At 49.5% G+C, this 10,775-nt stretch overlaps 1 protein-coding gene across 1 annotated transcript; it reads right to left on the reverse strand.

Annotated features, from left to right (window-relative positions):
• Nucleotides 1-1,897: 1,897 nt before the first annotated feature.
• Nucleotides 1,898-10,751, reverse strand: LOC114591005 (uncharacterized). The gene is made up of 4 exons (XM_077921737.1): nucleotides 10,528-10,751; nucleotides 7,965-8,964; nucleotides 7,253-7,361; nucleotides 1,898-6,212 (listed from the first exon to the last, which is right to left on the reverse strand). Exons 2-4 carry the CDS (start codon nucleotides 8,766-8,768, stop codon nucleotides 5,194-5,196), a joined length of 1,932 nt encoding a protein of 643 aa, XP_077777863.1. The 5' UTR covers nucleotides 8,769-8,964; nucleotides 10,528-10,751; the 3' UTR covers nucleotides 1,898-5,193.
• Between the last annotated feature and the right edge of the window lie 24 nt (nucleotides 10,752-10,775).

A 10,775-nucleotide genomic window follows, 5' to 3' on the forward strand; every position in this document is an offset into this window, starting at 1 on the left:
ATGATTGCAGTCATAGGATTGTTGTCTTTCACATGACGGTGTATGTTTTGACTCCACAGAGTGGGAAGTGACAGAGACGGGATGTTTGTGTTACTGTGTTCCGGAAAGTAGGACTATTGTCCTTTGTCCTTTTTCTTTTTGCTGTGTGATGCTAGAGAGAGAGGGAGCCATGTTTATATGTGTGTGTTTATATGTAAATAAAGTAGATTAGCCAAAATGCTGAGTTCTGTTACGCAAACTGCGAAAACTGCGGATCCCCAAGTGTGCCGGTGTCTGTTGGCATCGGTCGCTGTGATGTTCGGGCAGAAGAAAGAAGAGAAGAAGAGGAGTTTGGATTTGATATCTCGGTTTATCACTACTCGAAGGAGTCTCAAAGCGGCTAACATTCTCCTTTCCCTTCCTCCCCTGCAACAAACACTCTGTGAGGTGAGTGGGGCTGAGAGACTTCAGAGAAGTGTGACTGGCCCAAGGTCACCCAGCAGCTGCATGTGGAGGAGCGGGGACACAAACCCGGTTCACTAGATTACAAGTCCACCGCTCTTAACCACTACACCACACTGGCTTTTGAAAGCTTTTGAAGCTCCCGAACGATCGACCAGGAGGGAGAGAACATGCCAGTTGGGCATGTGTCTCTACCAGGGTCCTTCCCGAGTGTAGGGCGAGCTCCTGACACACACACACACCCTCACAGCTCACCCAAACCTCCCCACCCTCTCCCTTCAGTGTTTGTCCTACAGCCCCCCATCGCAGCTCGCTTCAAGCCTCATCCCCCTTTTGAAGGGGGAGGCAAATCATTCCCTGAAGTGCCTTCCCCCCCACCTCCACTAAACCTCACTGCAGTTGCATTTAGCAGAGGATGGAGCTTCAGAGCAAGGTTCACCTATTGGTGGCCATGCAAACTGCAGCATGACAACAGCCTTACTTTTGTATGCATATAGGAAGATATGAAACAAATTTCTCCCTCATCCCTACATATAGCCATCAAGAGGGACATTTCCCCCCCATTTTCTTTAGCCTGCTAGGCTGTGCCAGGCCAGTCACAGCTTCAACACGCCTGGGATTTAGTCTTCAACTCTGGTCAGGAACTGGCTAAGAATTTCCACCACAGTTACGATTTCATATGAATCAGAGCAGAATCATATCCTTTGAGTGGGTTTCATTCAAGATCGCTACTCATTCAAGTCTGTCACTCACTGTCAGTAAATCAGGCTAAGGAAGCAGCTTCCTGCTGCCATCTTCTGATCAAACTCAGTATTGCACCCAGTAAGGACTCCTCACTGAACATAAGATCATAATAATCAAATAATAATAATAACTTTTTATTTATACCCCGCCCTTCCTGGTTCAGGAAACCGGGCTCAGGGCGGCTGGATCACTGCTGGATCAGGCAAGGAATTGTCTAAAAGAGTATCCTGTTCTCACAGTGACGAACCAGGTGAACATAGGAAATCCAACAACTGGCATAATTTATATGTATATATAGTAACACTGATTCTAGTCTTTGGGCAATCAAAATGATGGATATGATGAAGCTAGTAGCCATTGATGGCTTAAGGGAAACCCTCCAGAGGAGGAGCCAATCTCAGGGAGACTCTCAATCTGTGTTCTGCACATGTTTTGCGACTGCCAAAGTGTGCAGTTAAGTGTGAAATTCACTTAAATAGGAATCGTGACTTTTGATTTTTTAAGCTCGTTTCTAACCTTCATGTACTCAAAGCACATCAGCTACACTAGCCAAGGTTGTGTAAGTCAGAGCTGGGGGGGGGGGGCGGATAGTTGTGGGAGGAGGACTGAGAAAGATATCAAATACTTGGCAGAAACCGTGCTTTAAAAAACAAGCAAATGTGCGCAGGCCTGCAGAATTTGGAAAAAAATAAAAGGTTGATATGACAACAGCTCAAGTACATGATGCCTCAATTTTTATTTTATTTTCAAAACACACACAAAAAGTATACACAATCCCAGCCTTCAGCCAGGGGTGCTCTCTACAGAGTCCAGCGCTGCGGGAGAATACAAATCTCCCATCTCACCCTGGGGGAAACAATCTTTCAAGGTCAACTTCTTAGAGCATGGGTAGGCAAACTAAGGCCCAGGGGCCAGATCTGGCCCAATCGCCTTCTAAATCCGGAGTTTGTTTTTACATGAGTAGAATGTGTCCTTTTATTTAAAATGCATCTCTGGGTTATTTGTGGGGCATAGGAATTCGTTCATTTTCCGCCCTTCAGAATATAGTCCGGCCCCCCACAAGGTCTGAGGGACAGTGAACTGGCCCCCTGCTGAAAAGGTTTGCTGACCCCTGTCTTGGAGCAAATCCGCACCACGAGCTTAAAGCACACCCAACGCAAATTTAAAGCACATGATGTCCCCCTGCCAAAGAATCTCAGGATCTGTAGTTTGTTAGGGGTCCTGGCAATTGCAGCTCTGTGAAGGACAAACAGCCAACTCAGTCCCTCCTGCCTTCTTCAAGCTCATTCCAGCTGTGGCCACCCTCTGCCAGCTTGTGAGAAATGAAACCCACCACAAGAACCCTGTGACCATGTGGCATTTTCACCTCTGATGGTGTCTCACAGAGTCCATGGTCCCGAGTATGAGCTGGTCTGCTGGTTTCCCAAGCTAGGATATTGCACCTCTCCAACAATCCATCGGGATGCCAAGCAGGAAAGTGGACTCAGGTGCTGCCTGCAAAGTCCTCTGTCACAAAGGTCTGTGCAGTAGGGTCAGGGATAGCTCAGTCGTTAGAGCCAGAGACTCTTAATTTCGGGGTCAAGGGTTCGAGCCCCACATTGGGCAAAAGATTCCAGCATTGCTGGGGGTTGGACTAGATGATCCTAGTGGTCCCTTCCAACTCCATAATTCTGTGACACCCGGTGCCTCATCTCGGATCAATCTTTGGAAGCAAAACCAGCTCACAGCTGGAGTGATCTTGCCAGCTTGGGAAGACGCAGGCGAATGAAGGTTCTGAAAAGCCAAGAGGGCTCTCTCTGCCACCTCGACTGAGTGTGGCGGCCGTGAATGGGCAACTAAACCTCCCAGGATGCTTTGGGGGGAAGTCACATGCTTTAAACGTGCACTGAATGTGCCTCAAATGTGCAGAGCAGACCTGCTCTTCAAACCAGGATTTCCACTCGCTTTCCACATGTGTAGCAATGCTTAGGCCATATATCCCTCGTAACAGCAGTAACGTTACAGCGGCAGCATGTGGAAAGTTGAGTGGGCCTCCGCAATGCCACGTAGGAGGTTCCCAAGAACCTCTAACCATTTCGCCTCCCCTCCTTCTCAGGTTTGAGGTACGCACACAGAGACACCTCCATGGTTGGCTATTTACGAGGGCAATTTCTGGAATGTTGTGGGTGGCATCAATATAGAGCAGGGGCAGGGAGCTTCTTTTAGCTCAAGGGCCACATTGCCTTGTGAGGCACCTGCCAGGGGCCAGGGGCGGGTGAGGCAAGAGGTGAAAGTGAGCAGAGCAACTGCTCTGATTCATACAATAGGCTACAGGCAATGGGTCAAGGGACACACCACAGCGCCCCCTGCAGGCCGCTCCCTGCTGCCAGTGGAAGGGAGGGCAAATTTAGCTCTAAGCACGGCAATGTTCTCAAGTGATGGATTTTGTCCCAAAGGGACAGATGGCAGTGAAATACTTACAAAGGAGGAAGGTGGGGTCAGTTCTACGGTGTGGCCTGAACCTGCCCAATCCCCCCTGCGCCCACAGCCACTGAGAATCAACCTTAACTTTCTCAATCCCATCCTAAGGAAGCCCTGCTGGGTCAGAACAAAAGCCCATCAAGTCCGGAAATTTTCTCTGCACTGAAGCCAACCAGTTGCCTCTGGGTGGCCCCCACGGGTGGGATGTGAAGCAAAGGCCACCCCTCCCCCCGATGGCTCCTCCCACCCACCAGGAAACCGGTCCTACACTACGCCTGAACCCAGAAGCTTCATAAAGCTATGAAGACTAATAGCCACTAATGGACCTACCCTTTGTGAACTCGTCTGGCCACCGCTTAATAACAAAAATGAGTGCTTTTTGTTTCTTGGTCAGGCAGGGGGAACCACGGGGAACCCTCGGACTCTCAATAAATTGCACCCAGTCTTCCCAGGCCACAACCCTCCTGGACCTGCCTCTCTCCCCTGCCTAGAGTGTTTTCATGGTCCTCAACCTCCGCTATAATGCCCGTTTCCTCGATGGAGGACACAGAAGGATGGAGCACTTTAGAATGTTCAAAGTGACCTGCATTCCGAGAATCCTTACAAACAACTCTCTAAGGTGGGCCGCTGTAGCTTAGGGTAGCTTAATCCGGGCTGTGGATTGTTTATGCTTCTTTTCCTGCCAGGAAAGAGGTATTCCCCCCCTTCTCCCATCTTTTATTGCTTATTGTTTTAACTTTTTAACTTGCTGTCTTGTTTTGTAAGCCACCCAGAGAATTCGTTGTTGAGTAGCTGCGATTTTATTTTTATTTTAAAGACGATTTGTGGGTTAAGCAACACTCTCCTCTCAAAAGATCCGAACCACTTTGGTGCCCATCTTAATCCAGGATTCCACTCCCCAAATAAGACCACCTAGATCAGCCTTTCCCAATTTAGGGCTCTCCGGCTGTTTTGGACTACAACTCCCATCAGCCCCTGCCAGCGTTGGGAGGATGGGAGTTGTCAAAGCAGCTGGAGAGCATCAAACTTTGGGGGACGTGGACTGATCTAGCTACTTACCATTAAGCTAACAAACATGGTAGGAATCAAACAACTTTATCCTGTTGCCTTGTGCCAGGCAGATGGTTTGAAGGTATACTGCCCCTGCAGCTGGAGTTTCTATCTAGCTATTGCATTGCTAAACCGCAGATAGGGGCACGTTTCGCTAAAAGGAGGCCCATTTGTCTTCATGGGGAAGCAGCCTATGACAAGCTTCTTTGCTCCTCTGTTCTGCACTAGCCATCACACCGCTTCTAAAACTAACTGCCGATATAAGCCTGAAATCTCGCTTCCGTTCCCCCTTACTATCCTATTCTCAGCCTACTTCTATTTTCCAAAAAACCACCAGACTAATCCTAGACCCTCCTCTATCCACGCTTCCTGCCTGCATTGCGCAGGCCCTCCCGATTCCAAACACCTTAGGGACTAGCACCCTTTCTACGAGTGCTGAGATGGACCTGTGTGACCAGGAAAGGCTAAATCATAAAGGGACAGGGCAAGAGGCACCAGTCACAGAAGTGATACCCGGCCAGAGAGGTTGCTGGGCCCCTGCTCAGCAGCCTCCCAAGAATTCCCCATGCTGTAGCTCTCAGCAGAGTGGATTCTCTGATGTGTGGTGAGGGAGGAATGAGTGCTGAAGCTCCTCCCACACTCGTTGCAGATGTAAGGGGTGTATATCGAGTGCGTTCTCATGTGTCTCGTGAGCTTTGAGCTGGAAATGAACCTTTTCCCGCACTCGGTGCATCCGTACGGCCTCTCCCCCGTGTGGACTCTCTGGTGCGTGTTCCGGGTTGACAAGTGGCTGAAGCTTTTCCCACAGACGTTGCACAGGTAGGGCTTCTCACCCGTGTGGATCCTCTGGTGTTTGCTGAGGTTCGAGCTGTAGCTGAAGCTCTTCCCGCACTCGGGGCAGCTGTAGGGCTTCTCGCCTGTGTGGACCCTCAGGTGTTTGGTGAGGTCCGAGTTCTGCTGGAAGCACTTTCCGCAGTCTGGGCAGCCGTAGCCATACGGCATCTCTTCCATGTGGATCCTCTGGTGGGTGACCAGGCCTCGGTGCTGGCTGAAGCAGGCCCCGCACTCGGAGCACACGTAGGGCATCTCACCGGTGTGGGTTCTCTGGTGGATGAGAAGGTTTGAGCGCTGAGCAAAGCACTTCCCGCACTCGGGGCACTGGTGCGGCTTCTCGCCCGAGTGGATTCTCTGATGTTTGAGGAGGTTCGAGCTCTGGCGGAAGCACTTCCCGCACTGGGGGCAAGGGTATGGCTTCTCGCCCGTGTGGATTCTCCGGTGGATGGTGAGGCTGGAGCGCTGAGTGAAGTGCTTCCCGCAATCCGGGCACTGGTGGGGACTCTCTGCCGCGTGGACTCGCTGGTGTTTAATGAGGGCCGGGTTTTGGTGGAAACCTTTCCTGCCCTCAGGACTCTGGAAGTGCCTTTCTCCCGGCCGGGCTCTGCTAGGAGTCTTCAGGCCGTTTTCTGTGCTCCGGTTTCCTCTCCTCTCCACGTAGTCACTGCTGGAGCTACCTTTGTCTAAAAGAAAAGGGGGGTAAGAAGAGACCTCACGTTTCCTAATGGACTTGTGTCTCCCAATACGGGGGCAGAGATCCCGAGAAAACTGGATAGTTTGTTTATGTATGCGACAACATCAGCTAGAACTTCATATGCACAGAGGTGGAAAGAGCAAGGATTACCAGCTAAGGAGGAAAGGCTTATGAAACTGATGGGCTATGCTGAAATGGTGAAATTAACTGCCAAACGAAGAGGGCATAATGACGAAGTGTTTAAGGAGGATTGGAGACCACTGATAGATCTCCTATCAAAATATCACCAATATATGAAGTCGTGGTCAGGGTTTGAAATATAAAAGCTTCAACGATAGCAGGGTTTAGATAATTAAAATATCTGTGTTATAAAACAGCTAATAAAAAGGAATAAACAACAAACACCAGGAAAGTAAAGAAGAAACTTTGTATGTTTTTTAAAAAATGTATATGATGATAAATGCTTTGAAATATTGTTGGAGACTTAATAAAAATGAAATATATTTGTGTCTCCCAAAATGCTGAAGAGAAAGAAACCCTTTTCACATGAGCCGATAGTTTTTCAGAGGGCAGAATGAATAGGCCCAGCAATCATGTTCCAACCCCAAATCCCCACTAGACTGCTTTATTATAGTCTAGTTTTCAAAGAAGTAGACCTCTGCCTGAGCTGTATCATTTGGACTGCAAAGGAAGGCTCGTCTCATATACCAGAGATGAGGAACCTATAGCCTTCCAGTTGTTCTATTGCTCCCATAATCCTGACTGTTGACCATGCTTGCTAGGGCTGATGGGAGTTGTAGTTCAGCAATGGGGTGGAGCCTTGGCCTTCCTGGGCCCAGCCCAAATCCGCGGCTGTTTCTTGTCAGTCCTTTCATGGAAAGAAAGGGCCTGGGTGCACAAGCATCCAGATGGCATCACCACTCTCAGAGCTACTGCGAACCGCTCACGCTCCCAAGACAGAAGTAGCCAGGCCAAGGCCCTAAGAAACACGTAATAAACTCTGGCGCCTAGAAGACAGCAAATCCTTACCCAGTGCTCTGGCTTCCTCTTGCTTCACTTCTCTGCACAGCCGCTTCAGTCCGGGACCCATGGGAGATGGCTTTGCCTCGGGACGATTCACAGCTGGGGCTTCCAGTGCCTGCAACAGTAGTTAATTTAAACGTACGAACAGGGGGAAGAAATTAGTTTGGCTTGCTTCTCAATGCAAACCTATATCATTTGCACTTCCCAACTTAATACACAAACCAGAACACAGATATCGTAAGAACATGGTGATTCAAGCCAATGGCCCATTTAGTCCAGCATCCTGTTCCCGCAGGTGCCCATGTGATAATAATAATAATAATAATAATAATAATAATAATAATAATAATAATAATTTTATTAATATCCTGCCCTCCCCAGCCGAAGCCGGGCTCAGAGTGGCTAGCAACAATAAAAGTAACACAGTTTACATAAAATCACAACCAGTTAATTGAAATGCATTCTAAAATCAATTCATTCTAAAATCAATTCAAGAAACATGAAATCCCTGATATTTGCAGATATGTGGTTTTAAATTACATTTGTCCACATGCAAATAAGTGGTGCAGGTAGGAAACCACACACATATTACGCAAAGCTCAAGGAATTTGGTTTGTGAGAGCCATCTCTGTGCAGTACTTTTGTAAAATGTTGAGCTCTGAGGGGACCACGGACGCTCCTGCCGCAAGCTACCTGGAACAAGATTAAGAGAAGTTACCTGTTTTTCCTTCCTCTCGGCCTCTCGCCGCCTCAGCAGGAATGCCTCGGCCAGCGGCACTGCTTGGGCGCAGGTCTCCGGGTCGTGCTCCCTCACCCAGCTCTGGATTTCCTGGGGCAGGAGGGTGAGGAATTGCTCGAGAACCAGGAGGTCCAGGATCTGCTCCTTGGTGTGCTTCTCCGGCTTCAGCCAACTGCGGCACAGCTCCCGGAGCTGGCCGCACACCTCCCGGGGACCCTTGGCCTCGTGGTAGCGGAACTGCCGGAAGCGCTGGCGCTGCGTCTCCATGCGGATGGCGTCCACCTTCAAAATGGCCGCCTTGACTTTGCCGTACTCCCCTCGGTCCTGCAGGCTGAGGTTGCTGTAGGCCTCTTTGGCCTCCCGGCTCAGGACAGGTAGCAAGCGGGCCAGCCACTCCCGTCGTGGCAAGTGGCAGGTCCCAGCTAGCCGCTCAAAGGAGGCGAAGAAGGCCTTGTTGTCCCCCCATGGCGCAGCTTCCTCTGTCACTGGCGGGTTGCCCCATCCCAAGGGAGAGGACTGCATGGCTCGGAGGAACTCTTGCCACTGGGCTTCCCAGCACTCGGGCAAACCCTCATCGGGCTCCTGTTTCACTTGCAGCGGGGCAGCCCAGTCAAGGAACTCTCTGATGGTCCCAACCTGAAGGACACGAGGAGATTTCCCCGCTTTTTCTGCTCCCTCAGCCGGTTTGGGGCCTGCTGGGTCACGTTCCTCCATTTTGACACTGGAAGGCGCTGGTGTGGCCTGGCATCTGCCAGCCGGCGCAGACCCTTTCTTGGTTGCCATTTCCTCTCAGAGAAAAGAGTGGAGCTCTGGACTTGTAGTTCTCCCTGAGAACTTGTTGGAATCTTCCGGATTCCTCTTTGCTGCTCTCACAGCCCTGCTCTGCGATTTGGTCAAAAGAAGAGGTCGTTTTCCATAGATTTTGTGTTTTTAAACAAGCGGTACGTCACACAACATACTTATGCAGCGAAGCTTCTCTCTGAGGGGGGGGGGGGGGGACAAGCACAGACTGTGAGAAACATAACTTACTACCTATTAATGGCCAAATTGAATTCAATGGGATTTACTCCCTGTAAGCAGGCGCACGATTGGAACCTAAACTGATGCTGGCTGTTACTGTTTTGCTTCTGGTTTTAACTGTATTTTGTTAATGTTATTTATTTATTCATTCATTCATTTATTACCTGCCCCTTACCCTAAGGTTTCGTGGCAGGTTACGGTATCAAAACACAATATCAGTTTTTAAAACAACAACAACTTAACATCACAAAAATAAATTGTAAATGAAGTTAGCGTTTTTGGGTCATGAAAGTTTGGATGCAGGGTTGAAGGAGCGTCTCCACCCCCATCATTCAGCCTGGTTACTGAGGTCCTGCTCTGAGGGCTTTCTGGCAGTTCCCTCACGGCCAGAAGTGAAGTTACAGGGAACCAGGCAGAGGGCCTTCTCAGTAGTGGCGCCTGCCCTGTGGAATACCCTCCCATCAGATGTCAAGGAAATAAACAACTTTCTGACTTTTAGAAGACATCTGATGGCAGCCCTGTTTACGGAAGTTTTAATGACTGGTGTTTTAATGTATTTTTAATATTTTGTTGGAAGCCACCCAGAGTGGGAAACCCAGCCAGATGGGCAGGGTGTAAATAAATTATTATTATTATTATTATTAGGGGGGAAGCAACAACGAATTGCTGCCATGTAGCAGCAAACACAGGGTCTGTTAATAAATGGCCTGGGTAAATATAGACATTTTTAGCTGGCACCAAAAACCCACAAAGATTTGGCGCTGCTCAAATCTCTGCATTGAGAACGCCATTTCCCGTGTCACCACATATTTAGTTTTAGCATTGGGGATGGCATCCCCAGCATTTCTTAGCAAGCGGAAAAGTTAGTCAGGGAGAAGGCACTTTTGGGGATGGGTGGCCTGTGGCAACCCCAGATGCCGGTGGACTACAAATCCCATCATTCTTGGCCACTGGCCATACTGACAGGCGTCTGAGTCCAACAAAAGGCTCACCCTGTCCGATCTGGGTCCCACGCTGCTGCTCCGAGCTTTGCAGGTTAATATGTAAGTGCCTTGGACCTGGGCTTGTGTGCATACCCACTTGTCTGATCTGCAGGCTACAAAGGGAGGCGGAAAGCAAACAAGCAACCTATACACACAGAGAGAAAGGGCCCGTTTATTCAGCAGCGCCGGGCCTTGCCCTGCTGCACCCCTTTCGATCCGCAGCAAACCAGCAGGTGATCCGCGCCGATCTCCACGCCGGCTAAGCAGCAGCTCCTGCGGGCTTAATTCCTGCAGGTCAGCGCCGCCATTTAAAGGCAAACGCCTATAGGGAAGGCGATGTGAAGATCTGACAGTTCTGGACTCACTGGTCGCTTTCTTCTCTGGAAATCAGCCCTTTTGCAAACCACTTGCTCCCGGGCTGAACTTGATGGTTGCAAGGAAATAAGATTTCAGATTGCATCCTCCGTCCAAGTCCAGTTTTTTCTGCTCTCTGAAAAGCAGCAAGAAATCCCCCCCCCCTTTTGTAATTATTTACTCACCTTTCTTCCAAATGCACCGACCTCCCCCAACAATACTACTCCTGGGAAATCCCAAAGCCAATTTTTTTTCTTTTTCTTTCTCCCCAGGGTAGCTAGAACAGAACAGGAAGGTGCGTCCAGTATTTAAATCCCCCCCAAAAAACTCTCTCCAAGAGTCCTGGGCCTCTCTAGGCAATGGGGGAGTCTCTAGGTTTAACCCTTGGAGCGCCTCGCCCGAGAGACGAGAAACGGAGGAGGAGGAGAAAAAC

The sequence above is a fragment of the Podarcis muralis genome, chromosome 2 (genome assembly GCF_964188315.1).
Source record: "Podarcis muralis chromosome 2, rPodMur119.hap1.1, whole genome shotgun sequence".
Lineage (NCBI taxonomy): Eukaryota > Metazoa > Chordata > Lepidosauria > Squamata > Lacertidae > Podarcis > Podarcis muralis.

Excerpts from the sequence above, each read along its gene's own strand:
- LOC114591005 (XM_077921737.1), bottom strand. The coding sequence starts at position 8,768 with ATGGCAACCAAGAAAGGGTCTGCGCCGGCTGGCAGATGCCAGGCCACA. Across the intron at positions 7,362-7,964 it reads CCGAGAGGAAGGAAAAACAG|GCACTGGAAGCCCCAGCTGT; the intron begins GTAACTTCTCTT and ends CTACTGTTGCAG. Across the intron at positions 6,213-7,252 it reads AGAGGAAGCCAGAGCACTGG|ACAAAGGTAGCTCCAGCAGT; the intron begins GTAAGGATTTGC and ends CTTTTCTTTTAG.